This window comes from Melanostigma gelatinosum (assembly GCF_949748355.1).
Source record: "Melanostigma gelatinosum genome assembly, chromosome: 12".
Lineage (NCBI taxonomy): Eukaryota > Metazoa > Chordata > Actinopteri > Perciformes > Zoarcidae > Melanostigma > Melanostigma gelatinosum.
This window is the reverse complement of record NC_136645.1, coordinates 19,373,406-19,389,122: the sequence shown is the minus strand read 5'-3', so window position 1 is coordinate 19,389,122 and position 15,717 is coordinate 19,373,406. Positions and strand designations below refer to the sequence as shown.

General features: G+C 44.6%; 1 protein-coding gene across 1 annotated transcript in view; it reads left to right on the top strand.

The window, feature by feature from the left end:
• Positions 1–15,717, top strand: part of cdh23 (cadherin-related 23) — a gene marked incomplete at its 5' end in the record, with an annotated part of 136,382 nt that overhangs the window by 61,607 nt on the left and 59,058 nt on the right. The window contains 4 exons of the mRNA XM_079280584.1: positions 6,449–6,561; positions 8,365–8,553; positions 12,804–12,953; positions 13,585–13,743. Of these exons, the coding sequence (XP_079136710.1) occupies positions 6,449–6,561; positions 8,365–8,553; positions 12,804–12,953; positions 13,585–13,743 (611 nt within the window). The remainder of the gene's footprint in view (positions 1–6,448; positions 6,562–8,364; positions 8,554–12,803; positions 12,954–13,584; positions 13,744–15,717) is intronic.

Here is a 15,717-nt window from a genome sequence, read left to right as displayed (position 1 = left end):
CTGAAGAATGTGGGTCGATACTTTTGTCTGTGACCGGGATGAGAATCAGTTCCGCTTTAACTGCGGCATCTGGTCAACAGAAGGTGAAGAAGCACTGAGGAATCTGGAGTACAGTTTGATCTAAGTAGGCGTGATAGTAAGTGGATCATTACTCGGAGAGGAGAGGTGAGCTATTCAACACGCCCAGTTTGTGTGACGTGGTCCACGGATACAGAGCATTACCCCCCCCCCCCCCCCCCCTACACAAATGTGAATGGCAGGTTTTCAGTTCCAGCACATTTTGCCAACTCATCCTTTTGTGGCGTCTCTGTGATGCCTGAGGTTACTGTGCCTCCGCGCGACCTGGACTCCACCTGGACTCTGCCATGAATTGATTTGATTTTTGATGGCCAAAGTTCCAGGTCACTGCAACCTCGCATCAGTCCCATTCCCGTGATATCTTGCGACCGCTTTGAGTGAATCTTTCAATTTGCCACAATGACGAGTTGAGAAGTTGGTGGCTAAAGGTCACTGTGACCACACAAAATACATTTTTGTATGACAATTTCACACAAATGTCGAGTAGGATAAAATGAAGTGATGGCATTTTGGACACGCATGAATGTAAACTGCAACTTCACTGGTTGACAGAGGCATGCAACCACAGGGCAGTACTTGTAGTTCATTCCAGTCCCAGTCGTATCAAAGACAGTTATATAACTCGCATAACTGTTTCTTTGTCTCGCTGTCTCTTTCAACCCAACTGATCGAGGCAGATGTCCGCCTACCCACAGCCCGGTTCTGCCAAAGGTCTCTACCCGTTAAAGGGGAGTTTTTTTTATTGTCGCTGTCGCACCACCTCTTCATCACGAGAGAATGTTGGGTCTGATCCTGCTCTCTATGAAAAGTGCGTTGAGATCATTTCTGTTGTAATTTGACACGAAAGTAATGCATCTGTTCCAAAATCAAATGACGGTATAGGGGGGGGGGGCCTGATGAAAAGGCCTTCCTCTGGATGCAGCAGGAGGAGCTGCTAGTCATGACTGAGGTATCCACACCTCCTCAATGACAGCGAGAGTGCATCTAACCAGCTGTGTCAACGACGCAGAGTGTGGAAAAGTTCCTTTCATCTGCGATGTATTGTCTTAGAATATTTGTCCCTTTTTTTTTATTTTTCCTTTTTTCTTCAAGAAAAACTTTTGATGAAACTACTTCATTGAGTATTCATGAAATGCAGCACGTCGGTGTATCTGAGAAGCTGTTCATTTAGATATCGAGGTTTCCAAGACAATAACTAAAACCTCATCATCAACATGATTTGCCTGTAGGCGTAATCCTTAAAAAGTGACACTAATTTGTGTACATTTGGCAAAGTGCACATAATCTTAGCCCCGAGCCTCTGAGCACTGGCTGCATGCCATATCACATTACTAGAATGTTCCCGCGCCCCCATGGTGTTGTCACAAACTGGAGGAAGCAGTTGTCACTGGCTTAGTCATGGCGATTACACTTGGAGAACTCCTGCTTCGGCTGTCCTCAAAAGCTCATCGCTCGGAGAAAGTCATTGTCGTCCACTTGTCGCACGCACCGATTGAACTCATCAGATCGAAATGCCTTATTTCCTCTGTTCTCTTGGGCAATCCCCACATAACAACCACACATGTATGTTGTCCGCTCGTGCGACTCAATACAACTGTCCCATCGCGAGCCGATCTATTTCCCCCTCTCCGTCTCTGCACGCGCTCTTTTACGCTTTGTGAGCGGAGGAGAGAATTTCCATGAGCAGCCTTTTCTCTGTAAATGAGCCTCCATTTCATTGTTCATGGCACAAGAATGTAATGTTTGTCAATAGATCATGTGAAATCCCCAACCGTGCTCCTCTTTATGCTTTGGTCATACTGAGATCATTCAAAGAGGCAAATTATTTGGTTTACTTTCATCCCATAATTGTAGTAGTAGCTACTCAAGCTATTGTACACATACAAAATTTGCACCACAAGGAAAATAATGTCTGTTTGTCTGAGTTTGAGTGTGCGTCGTACATGCTTGTGGGCATTTATTTAGGCGTGTGTGCGTGAGTGCATTTGAGTGTGTACTCCACACTAGACAAAATCATGGCATGGTTTCTCATTTTCCAGTCCAGTACTGTCGGTAATGTGAAAGCGCGGCTTATCCCCCGGAGTCTCACATCATAGAATCAAACTCTGCCAGTTAGCACCAGATGCACTCTGACACACACACACACACACACACACACACACACACACACACACACACACACACACACACACACACACACACACTTTCACACTCTCTCTACATAAGAATTCAGTGTAGAAATACTTTAACGTAAACGCCTCCACTTAATGTGACTATCAACTGCAAAATAGGAAGTGTGCATTTATGTCTACCCCCCCTGTAGGATCACTGGAGAAACACTGTCTGTCAGCAATTAGAATATGATTATATTTCCCTCTCAGTGGGACCTGTGAGTCACTGTGTAATTTCAGGCGGTCTCTCCGGTCGAGCTCGGCACAGAGGAGCGGAGGTGGATGGCCGTTCTGTGGAAGCTGAAGCAGCGAGTCCGAGCCTCTTTACCGCATGCAGACAGAGAGTAGAACCAACCGTGTGCTGTGACTGTGCACATGTACATTTTGCACCACGTGTGTGTGCTTTTGCAGGTGCGCGTGTTTGTGTACAAACGCCACTCGTTGCCTGGCCAGGTGAGTGCAGAGTCGTCCGAGTAAGGAGCGGATGTTGGAAGTAGATTGGCATGCAAGTCAGGCCACTGAAGCTGACAAACCAATTTAGAGGCATGATGCCCACACCGAGTGGGTCTGAGTCCCTGATGCACGCTACCCACTACCACCCCGACCAATCGTTATCAACATCAGCTTCCTGCCTGCCCCTCCCGCCCAGGCAAAAAACGAAATGTAGCAATGAATGTTGTCGTCTTATATTCACTGGTGCATGATGTGAAAGGACACTTTTTCTTTTTCCAAGTTCAGTCTTACGATGACAAACTGATCCTCCAAATAAGCAGCTTGGCCCACAAAACGAATCAGTCGTTTCAGCAAATGGCCTAACAAAAACGACATATGTTCATGTTCTAGTGACAAAGCCCTCTAGTAGTGTAACAACATTTTTAGAGCCACAAAGTTTGCAAAAAATGAAGTCTGATTATAATTAAGTCTTTGAAACAATGAACTTAACTCTCACTTGATTGATTACCTCAGTTAACATTGTGAAGATGAGTTTATGATCTGAATCGCGAGTTTCAAGTCTTCTTCAATACATAATGATGTTCATTTAGTAAGTTATGGTCCCATTCAGAGTCAAATAGACCATAAAGTGGAGTATGCTTTAGGGCGGGCTGACTGTGAATGACAGATTGCTGCCTCCGCAGTCCAGATATGGTAACTTCCGTTCACTGGTTGCAAAAAAGCCAAGATGGCGACGGCCATTTCGCAGAACTCGTGGCTTCAAAAACGTCCACAGACCAAAGGGGCGACGTCGTCGATGACTACGTCCACTTCTTATATACGGTCTACGCTCTAGAGAGGGCCATCAGTGTGTTCACGTTATCTGAAGACCACCGTAGTGAGCCGAGGGGTATTCAGTTCGTTACCATGTTCAGCTTAAATCCTACACACTGTCCTTTAACACGAGACTGCTTTTCGTTACACGTTTCCTCTCAACATTGTTTTCGTTCAATCACGATCGAAGTTGTTCTCTTTAATCAGGAAAGTATTCATTTCGACCCTATTCTTTTTGTGCAAAAATCAAACCAAATCTTAACCACAGGTGTATGAAACTAATTGATTTGTGACTTGAAGGCACAGTCAAACAATGCCGCCCTGACCAGTCTCTATGTAGTACTCTTAAATTGAAAGTGTGATTTTACTGTAGATTCTTGTCAGCATGTGTGTATTTTAAGTTTATTTGAATTTGAGTACTGCAGGAGTCACACCGCGCTGCTATTATTACTTTCCTCCAGTTCCACAATTGAATAGATTATGGAAGGTGGACATAATCAGCAGTAGTTTTGGTCCCTTCTACCTCCCTCCCTTTCTCCACCTTTTGGCCTCAATCCAGGCTAATTACCCCAGGGCTCTGCTCTCTCTGCTGGCCTGCCTCCTATCTCTCTACGCCAACACTGCACTCTCTATTCCAGGCTCGGTAGGAGGGCAATAACAGAGCAGCGCGTCTGTGTGGGGAACACAGGCATGGGTTAATCTGTTGACCCCAGCCGTTGTACACTGTGGATTTACCATCTGACTCTCCGGAGTCTGGACCTCAGCTTTTACTGCAAACCATCTGAAAGAAAGTCGTTCTTAATCCCTCAAAGTGCAGCTCCAGGTTCATACTGTGCCCTTCTTACAAACGAGTACTGTGGAAATAGCATGCGAGTTTACAGAACAGGGGCGAGTTTGATTTGGTTTTTACACTTTAAAGATGATTAAATATGTGCTCAGTAAAAAGAAGAAAAAAAGGTTTTCACATACAATATATTGAATCTTTTTTATATTCAAGCAAGTCAATGCCGTTTCATATCATGAAGGTAAATTCGAGTTTAAAACAACATATTTAACTCTGTATTACGAATAAAACGCAGTAAAAGAAACTTCACAAAAACAATAAACAAATAGTGTGAAGAATTGATTCTGGCTCACATATTATTAACATTCGACTTTTTTGGGGGGAAAAAGGTGCAGTTTTTGTAGCCGGTCTTTTTAAAAGACTGATGGGTTAATGCTATTAGGGCCAAGCAAGTGAATGAGTTGAAAAGAGCGGTTATCAGAGAGACGCTTTGCATGGGAAGGTCACTCTCAATGTAGGTCATTGCAATCTAGGATTTGTTTGTGATCTGATCATTTCAAAAAGAGAGTCAACTAAAACCCACATTTTCTCCCAATTCTGTAATGATACTTACTTACATGTATAGTTCCCTTTTGAACTTGTCCTGTAAAACAAAAACAAAAAAGGTAATAATATTAAACCTTTTTCATAAGATTTACGTTTCCAACGATTATGAGGCGATTATTGTGCCGTATTCTGTTTTGCAATGACGCTCTCATTTTATCTTGTGCTATAAATCCAGCGCTTTAGCTTTAGCAGCGTCCTTTAGCAGTGCGCCTTCGCGGTGCTCGGCGGGTCAGGACGGGACCTCTTTATACATTTCTTTTTTAAACACACAACACACCCTGTCTCTTTTAGAGATTCAGCCTGCACACCTTGTATTTGTTGTGTGTATATATACAATACATTTTTGTACTTGTGCGTAGCCAGCAATGAGTCCACTGAGCATGTTTGCTCTTTCTTCATCCAGAGATTATCCTGTTAAACATGCAGTGTGTGGGAGCACACAGGAGCTGCTGGGTGAGAGCGGTTCCAGGTGGACTTGACTCATACAGCTCTGTCTGCTCCATTGTTTGCGCCACTGTGCAGATCGCTCTGATAGCATTCACATGTATGAACTGCCACCATCTCAAGATTGCACGGGGACTTGTTCAGGTCTCATACAAGACACAAGGAATCCCAATGAAATAGTGAAGGCAGTCAGTGTTTTTGAATGAGACGTGATTCGTCTGACTCGGGGATCTCTAGAGCGGGCGGATCCGTGAGGGGGAGACACTATGCAATTCAGGGGGGTTATTAACAGGGGTGAGGGCGATTGGGTGAGTTGTTTGTTGTCTCCCTCTGCTGGGTGCAATTAGCAGGCAACAGCCACAACCACAAGATGCCTGAGAGAGACAAGGAGTGTGTCAAGATGAGTGTAAGAGAGGCCTTAACTATAGAAGCACTGTCATTTATAAAAGAAGAGAGGGAATAAGAAAATGTGAGAAGAGGACTCAAGTGGGTCTCAGTCTAATATTTGGACCTGCGTAAGTGAATAGTGAACGCCATGGCGCACTTATTAATGAGAACAGCGCTCGTCATTTGAAACGCTCCTCTTTGAAGGAGTGCACCGACTATGACAAAGTTAATGCAATCCATCAGCCCATGGTGGAGTGATGCAAATGAGCGCTGTGCCAACATTGCTGGACTATCACTTCAAAGCTCAAAGCAGAAAGATTGCATCTTCAATCTGTATTTTCAATATTGACAGAGAAGATGAATGAGATACAACTTGAATTCAGTGAGTGTGAATTGACAGTGACCCTGTGAAGAAGAGGAAGATAAATGGAGACGCAGTGGAGTGAGGGCAGACGGTGACGGGTGAAACAAAGGGCTGCAGGAGAGGCAGCTGTAGGTTGGAGGTGGTGGGTCAGCCAAAGGCAGGTGGAGAGACATGACAGCCCGGCAAAAGCTGTATCCATATTGCATGAATGTCCACCGCCTTCCCGTCCAGAGGCTCCGCGCAGCATCCCAGGTGTTATGTTGAATTATCCACAACGCCAGTTTCGTTTGTCCGTCTGACTTTCTTATCTCTGTCTCTCTCTCTCTCTCCATCCATCCATCCAACCAGGGAACACCAACAGCGTTTTTGCCCTGGGCTACATCAGCGGGTCTCTGACAGTGAATGGCCAGCTGGACAGGGAAAACCCACTCTACTCAGCAGGATTCTCTCTCACTGTCAAGGTGAGCTACTGAATGGGAGGCGGTCGGGGGGGGATGGAGGGACTGTCGCAGGCCAGAGAAGGGATCGAAAGTCTGTTTTTTCGCCTGTGGATCAAGAGAGGGCTTTGATACAGTATGATAGTGTGTTAAATCAATGCAGGCTCTGGGTTTGATTTAGCCTCAAAAGACCTGCTAAATGCAGCACTTCACCTTGTACCGCGCCTCCTATACCTATTGTGACGGCCTTTGAGGTAGATACGCACTTCTATAATTAAGAAAGACTCCAAGATCGATACTTCATCGACGAAATACAAGATTCCTGCAGTATCATATATTTTTAAAGACGCTGTGTCAATATGGCGTTGCACAAATGTGGCGCAGACGAATTCAAGAGCCTTGATTGGGCTCGTCAGTGAAGACGTTTGTGATTCTGTGATAATGTCCCTCTCAGAGCTTTGTGTCAGCCAGGGAGGAAAAGGGGGAGCAGAGGAGGACAAGATAAAGGAAAAGGATTTAGAGTCCTCCTCAACGCTAAGGGCTCCTTTGCCCCCCCCCCCCCCCGCCTCTTTCTTTTTGCTTCTTTTGACGCAGGTGCAGTCTGAATCCCACGCTCTCTCCACTGAGCCTAAAGTCTATCTTTTAGCATGTCAGTCCTGCCCTCTCACGCCACCCCCTTCCCACCTTTTTCTTGTCGTCATCTTTCTCTTCCAGTATTGTACACCAAGTGTTTCCCACAGGGTGTGAGAGGGTCCGTGAAATGGATTTCCAAGTGCAACTGAATGTGGAAGGATTTGCGATCAAAGACCCCGTGTAACTGCAATGTTACATTGGGGGTTTGATGGCATGTCAAGTGAAATGGTTTGCATCTGTACAGCACGATAAATGGCCCTTAAGAGCACCTAATGGTTTCACTAGCACTCGTGTATTTACTCGTGTGGCTGCGATTATTGCTCAGAAACAATATGAGGAATATGACATTGTGATACAACTGACTATAAGGTTTAATACAAAAAAATGATGCCGGCTTACATATTCCACTCTCAGTGTATCTTTTTAATTGAAATCAATAATTACAAAGAAGAAAAGTAGAATCAGCGAAAGTGCTGAAAATGAAAAATAAAATAAAAAACGCTGCCCAAAAATATATTTATAAGATATGGATTTTTTCCCTCTACATTTTCTCTCCCTCTCTCCCCTTCTGCTTTCTTAGGTGGTGCTACTATTGATTACGGTGGGCCAAAGTAATACAACTAATTTCTCAACTTCAGGCAGCTTAGATGGTGCTGAGCGTGTGGAGGTGGAGGTCAAATGATTCAGTGGCTTCAGGACAAGAGAGGCTAAACTACCTTGATTACCCAGAGACCAGCGTGTTGCTCCCCGCCGCTTCTCCTATTGCTTGAGACACTCTTCCATCAATAAAAGACCATAGCTGCCCACTCCTATCTTTCTCTCCTGCCTCACATCTTCAATACTCAGACAGCCAGAAAATGAGAGAGTGCGTAATTGTGTCTTCTTAACGGGACTCCGTTCTCCTAAATCTCATTGTGTGTGCGTGTGGATGTATGTGGATGTGTGGATGTACATGTGCTGGCCCTCTCCTGCCCTCACTTTGAGCCTATTCCTATGATTGCTTTGAGTCCGTCTGTCCACCTTTTGATCCAATAAATGAACAGCTGTAAATACCTGGCTGAGATTGCGTGCTGACCACCTCCATCCAAAATGACATTTTCAGTGCAATCAAATCTCTCTCTCTCTCTCTCTCTCTCTCTCTCTCTCTCTCTCTCTCTCTCTCTCTCTCTCTTCCCTCTGTTGTCCCTCTACAAGGCCACAGAGTTGAAAGAGGATCGCAGTCCATCAGACGCAACAGTGAGGACCGCCTTTACCATCCTGTTAATTGACAAGAATGACAACGCCCCGACGTTCAACAGCTCTGAGTATCGGGTCGTCATCACTGAACTGGCCCAGGTGGGCTTTGCCCTTCCCCTCTTCATCCAGGCCGAAGACAAGGACGAGGTGGGTGGATCACGTCCTGATGGCTGGCACAGTCACAACATTCTTGTCATTGGGCTGATACTCTCATCCAGATAAGGTTGCACTGACAGCATGCTGCATCGGTATCTCTCGATTATTCGTAGAAATGTCCCGAGCAGGTCCTAAGAATCTAGGATCTTATCTGGCCCAAAACGGACAAACCGGTATCGGATCAATTAACGCTGATCTTGTCTTTACTGTACTCTGCGGTTCTGTCTACCTCAGCCTGCCAGTGCTGCAGCTTTGTTCCCCTTTACGAGCGTCAACCTCTACATTTTACTTCATGCAAGTGAAAATTAAGATTTAATTCCGCCGCAGCGGTGCAAGTACCTCTGAAAGAAGACACGGCGGTTGGCAAAACACACAGATCCACTGAGCTCCAACACTAATGAATCTGTTATCTCTGATCGTCACTTTCACCGGCAGAAATGATGAATGTTGCCAGCAGCACTTAATGGAATTAACGTTAATACCACGAGTAACTTGATGACGGGCCAAAATAAAACTTTTCTGTTGTCTGCTTAAAGTTCTCTCTGCAGCCTCCACTCTGAAGCACCGCCAACGACTACGTTTCCTGTAGTTCCAACAACACTATCAAAGTGATACATCTTCTCTTCAGCTGATTGATTCACATCAATCTCAGGAGTCTTTCATTCATACAATATCACACAATATCACACAATTACATGTTTTCCACAAAAGATAAGGTGTGTCTGGTTAAGTTGTCTACCGATGTTATTTCAATGTCAACATTTTAGTAAATATCAGTCTCAGATTGGACTCTATGGGCAGATACCCATTCTTGATTTAATCAGATAAGATCTTCCTACAAAGACAGCTAGGAGAGCTACATAGCTCTAGGTTCAGATTTATTTTTTAAATTCAGCAGCCAATAAGAGCATCAGCCGCTGAAACTACTTACATGGCAGCTGTGCGTGAGTGTGTGTGTGTGTGTCAGTGTGTGTGTGTGTGGACTGTCAGCAGCCATGTACAACAGCATGCTTTAGTGTGTCCGCTGTGTTCCATTAGTTGTATCTGTCAACATACTGTGGCGACACACAGTCTCACACACACACACACACAACACTTTTTCACTTTACGCTTGCTCCACCACTCGGTCTCTCTCTAGCTCTCACTTTCTCTCTCCCCCTCTCACATGTGCACACGCTCGCTCACACCAGCGCATCGGACTCGACTACAATTTAATTTGCTCTGGAAGAGATGGGATAGAGCATCAAATTATACCTAACGAGGAAAATCAATCACCGAGGGTGCAGATAAGCCGAAAGCAAGTCAACTCTGATTGATTCAGGCACAGCAGCCGCCAGGGTGGAATTTGACAGATAACTGCAAGTCAAGTGGGTCGAGAAAGAGGTGGAGAGAAAAGAGAGACAGAAGAGGAGGAACTGTAAGAAAAATAGTTGAACAGAAAGTAGTTTGCATTGGAGCAAAGCCAGAAGTCTGAATAATTGGTGGAGCAAGAAGAGAGTGAGAGAACAGGACAGGAAGGAAGCACGTTAAGGAGAGATAGCAGGAGTCTGTTTATGCATTCCATGGATGATGTGTTGCAATGCTGAGGCAGAGGGGGGAGTACAGTGAGTGCTGCACTCTCAGGCGGGCTGACGACCCAGACACCTGGCATGTGATAGGAGGTTCCCTCTGGAGGTTACCACCCAACGTTTTAGCACTACAAAAACGCTGCACACTGTCTGGGGAGGTACCGAGCCACCTCACATTACAGTATCTCCAAGCTAGGATTGCTCACCGCAAATTGGGGAATGGCTATGGTAATTCCGAGATGTTTTTAACCAGATTCACCAGAGATGCTGCATTAGGAAGCACTCCCTCAGAACCAGTCCATTAGCAGCCACCGCTGACTGCTTATTTATCATAATATAACAAAACAAAAAGCATCAGGAAGCGCTCAAGGAAGCAGGGTTTTGCACAAAAATGTTGAATGCCGTTGTGCTCTCAAGTTGTGTGCTGGAGACACAGAAATAGCCCGTGCTCTACCCGTCTTGCATTGTAACACTGCTGCCAGAGAGTCGCACATGCATCCATTCCAAGGAGTAAAATCGATGCCACGTTTTTATTGTCTTGCAGTTTTGATCCGTTAAACCTGCATGTCAGTGCCGATTCACACACTCGTTCACACCCTGCTACACCTGTGCTTTAATCTCACTTTTTCCAAGTGCGATGGATTATAGGCAGACATTTCATTTCTTAGACGATGACACAAGTGGTAGTTACCTCTCTCTCTCTCCCCGTCTGTCTGCTCCCTTCATATCCTCTTCTGCTCGGTGAGCATCCATAAAACTTTTGCTGCTGGAACTTGTCACTGAACTTTGTGGCAGTCGCGTCTGACAGGGTGCTTTTATTGGGGGCTTCTAAAGGCAGACGCAAATGGACGGGCAATTACGTTTATGGGCAGTTTGAGGTGACATCCCTGCATATTGGATGGTCTTTTAAATAGGAGTCATCAGCCACAATGGTTCTCCCAGAGATGAAAACAAAAACAAGGGGGCTATTTCAACCGCCAGCAGAATGCCAATCGACCACCTCCACCCGTCTTCCTCCTGTCTGCCACAATGGCTACATGATTGGTCGCCCTGCAGCTTTATATATCAAGACAGGAGGGATCTAGAGAGGTTTTCTCAGCTCATGACAGCCACAGGCTTCTCAGGGCCGTGATGTCATTTTGACCCTGACTCTGTTTATGTTTACCCACGACGCCTTTGCACTTCGGGATTTATCTCAGAAAAAGAGAAGTAAGAGACATCATACATACTTCATCATACAGACCCACCCAGTAATGCAGAACATATCTAAACCGGACTCCATCTAACATTGTCTTTCCAACATACAGTGTAGCGAGCCTAAAACCAAACAGACACGTGTGTCTGTATTGAGGTGGATAATCATGGTTGTCATCAGGCGTCACATGATCTCCTCTTTCGCTCTCATAAAACACGCACTGTGATGATTAAAGCACACGGTTTCAACCTTCTTCACCGGCTGGATAACCATCCCAGTCGGTCATACTGTGCCCAGGTCTGTGCGCAGTATATGGGCATTTACTCCATGCTGCACTCAAATGCTTATCAGCATAATGGGAAACAGTAGGAGATGAAGGGAAATTTAAATTAGGGGACAAGATTCTTACGTCTGTTGTGCAGTCTAATCTGTCTCTTAATGTTTTTTTTGTTACTGGCTGCCTCCTCTTCCAGCAAAGCGCAGCTCTCCCGGTCAAATGTGAACTGGACCCTGAAATGATTTGAGCGTTAGCGTCCCCACTGCCAGCTTGTTTAGCGGCAACAGGAACAAGCTCTTTATAATTGGTTCCACCTTATAAAAAGCACCCTAACTTGCCTCTCACTCACACACCAATGATGGCGGAGCTGCCATGCAAGGTGCTGGCCTGCCCACCGGAAGCAACTAGAGCTTCAGTGTCTTGCTCAAAGACACAGAGTCGGGGATCGAACTGCCAACCTTGTGATTAAAGGACAACCCGCTCCCCTTCCTCAGCTGCAGCCGCCCCAATGTCTAACAACATTTATTATTATTACTGCACAATGGCCTGACCTTTGACCTCTTTCTATTGGTTGCTAGTGAAGTTTGTGATTATTTTTCTACTATCACAGTCGATGTAAATGATTCTGGGTACGAAGCCTTGATGCTTGAAGTGTTAAAAACGATTATTGTACGTTGTTGGTGAATCTTCAGTTCCTTTCTGTGTATGAATACAGTATCTGTAACTTTTGTTATGAATCGTATCCTTTGTCTGATGTATTCATCACACTCGATAGATATACAGTGTCTTAGATTTTATCATCTACATTCTTCTCCAGTTAGACGGAAGATATTCATCATCAACCGCCCTCGCTCTCTCAACAACCTCTCTCTATGCCTCCAGCCGTGACTGGAGGCATAATGTTTTTAGATTGTCCGTTCATCCGATCCATTCTCGTGAACACAATATCACCGGAGTGTCTGGAGGGAATTTTTCAAATTTGGCACAAACGTCCACTTGGTCTCAAGGATGAACTGATCAGATTTTGCTGGTCAAAGATCAAAGGTCAAGGCCATTGTGCCGTGAATCATTTGCTAATTATGACAATTTCACACAAATGTCGAACGTGATAAAAAGTCATTTTGCACCGTAAACTGTGAGGCTGTAGATCTGGTTCTCTCTGGTTCTCCTTACTCTCCTTTCTCTTATTATTGTATGACAGGGGGTGAACAGCATGTTCCAGGTGTTTCTGAGAGGAAACAATTCTGAGTACTTCACCATCTCCCCCACGGCAGTACAGGGGCGTGCCGACATCAGAGTGCGGGTGGCCATGCCACTGGACTTTGAAAACATTCGCAGCTACAGCTTCTCGGTGAGTTTTCAGCTTTACATACAGGCGGAGGGGATAAAGCACAGCTTTCTGGCTGATATATTGCTCAAGAAGTATAGGAGGCTTACATAGGAGCTCAACTTGCTGATGACATTTTCAATCATTGTAAATGTCAAACGGAATCATTTTGTAAAGGACTCAAAGTTGAATAAGAGGAGGCATCTTTAGATGACCAAGCATTGAGTAGTTGCAGACGGAGCAGCTCCTCTGTCCTTCTCTGGAACTCTGAGGCTACAACCATGATTGTACAGCTTCATTATGTTTTTTTTGCAACTTGCTTTAATTTGTTTGGACACTCAGTTGGACTGGGGTCATATCACATCATCAACGCTGCAGCCTTGTTTGAGCAGTGAAATTGGTACTCGGTTACCTTCATTTACCCCTGAGTGCTTTACAGAACCAGAGGGTGCTCCGCTATGTGTATCATTCAAAATCTCCAAAACAAGTCACTTATTTACGACATTGCGTTATTTCTTTGGCACAACAGCAAATCATGATTGGAATTTTTTTAACATGAAATATTCTATTTCGATAAACCAATGTTCAACCTTTACAGTTTTACTTGAACTGAATTGCATATATGTATATCTTACTCCTTGTTCTCGCTCCCCAGCTCTATGCCAACGAGTCCATGTCCGACCATGTGGGTTTCGCTCGTGTCTTTATTGAGCTAATCAATGAGAATGACAACCGGCCCATCTTCAGCAGACCGCTGTACAACATCAGCCTTCCTGAAAACACCCCCCCTGGTACTTCACTGCTCCGTATCCTGGTGAGTGTCTTAAGAAACCACGGTATAGTGCGCACTACGCACAGCCGAGAATGTGATTAATTACTCAATGGATTATTATAATTTATCGCTGAGGAGAACTTGAACTGGAATCTAAATAGATGACAATAAACCTGACTTAGTAACTTTTATGGGGCTTGTTTTATTGAGAATGAAATGGTAGCTTGTTTGTTTTCGCCATGTAACACAGTACTCTCCTGGGACATATGAGTTTTGATTCAAGCTAGGCTGCCTCCGAGAACAGCACAAACAATCACAACTGAGTAACTCCCTCACCATCTGCACCGGGTCACTGTAATGCTGAGACCCTGTGTATTTACCACACTGAATGACCACGTGGGCAACTAAGGCATCTTTTAGACGTTAGAGACAATCTGTGACTCAACTGTGGCTTAACTTAAACCCTGGTTCAACTTCATATGCAAAAGCAGAATTCAATATATACTGCCAACACAGTTTCGCTTAGCTTGAACTCACCACAGCATCGTCAAAAAGTCCTCAATTCAGACTAAATGACTTCTAAGGTCAAGTCCAGTAGTGTGATTGTTGCTGTGTATGTAAGTCTAGAGAATCACTTTGGCAGGATGCAATTATTACCTTCAAAGTTATGCTTATAGCTGAGACATAAAGTTCTATATTCTACTCTTACATGTTGCACAGAATGAAACAGAAACAGTACAGCATTAGGGAAATATCATCGGGTGATCTTAGAATGTCTTACTGTTCATATTGGATTCATATTAGATAGGTCACTAGAACCTCCATTTAGACTAATCCAGTTAGAACAGCGCTTAAGAAATATCTTCATTGTTCACTCCCTCAAGGTCAGTTATTGTTCCCTTTGTTTAGTTCCTCACAGTTAAAGTGTCCCTGAGGCTACTCGTCTCCTCAGAGTGGCCTCAGTTACTGTCCTGTGCAGCAGCCGCTACGTTGAACCAGATCGGAAAGAAATCTCCAATCACCTCCCTGTAATTCTGAATTATTATTCATTACCAGTCATTCCTGTGACAGAATGCCCACAATCCACTAGATACAAGTGCAAAAAAAAGCACAGTGTGAAAATCAATAGCGTTTATAGACTGGTTGCTGATGAAAGGGAGATTGCAGGCCAGTCTAATACCCGATAAGTCTGGCTGATGTTGGCCTCGTGCTGCAGCGTGCAGACCGCCGTGGAATCCTGATTGCTGGGTGTGTAGAGAGGCGAATGGGCTGTAAATAGAATGAGACGTGAGGACTGCACTGGCATGGATGGCAGCACTCGTATACATACACTGTTAGATGAGGGTTTTGATATTCTGACCTGTTCTCACACACAGATGAGACACACACACACACACACACACACACTCAAGCACTCTGAGATGCCACTGGAGACAAAACACACACACAGATTAAACAGATGTTTCCTGTACTCAGCTAGCTTTTCTCTGAGGCTGAGAACTAGAACTACACACACACACACACACACACACATATATAAGCTATACACAACAATATCAAAGTCAACACTAAAACCAAAGTCATTGGTCATTGTAGGCCTTTCTTCATTTGTTATCCTATAAGATTACCATTTATGTGTGTCTGTGTGTGTGTGTGTGTGTGTGTGTGTGTGTGTGTGTGTGTGTGTGTGTGTGTGTGTGTGTGTGTGTGTGTGTGTGTGTGTGTGTGTGTGTGTGTGTGTGTGTGTGTGTGTGTGGGCGTGTGTCTTCAGTAATGTGTTTGAACAGACTTGTTTACTTATGTGTGTTTGCCATAATGTAGTTCATTAGTAATTTCGGCAACATGTTACACCGGTTGTAATCCATTGAATGCAATCTGATCAAACAAGCGACTAATGTTTGTGTGAACAATAAGGTATTCATCTTGGAATGGACGGTGCGTCCACGCAACCTATAAAATAAGTTACAAAGTGAAGCACAGAAAGAAGTCGGATCCATCAAAGGGCTGGTTCTCTGG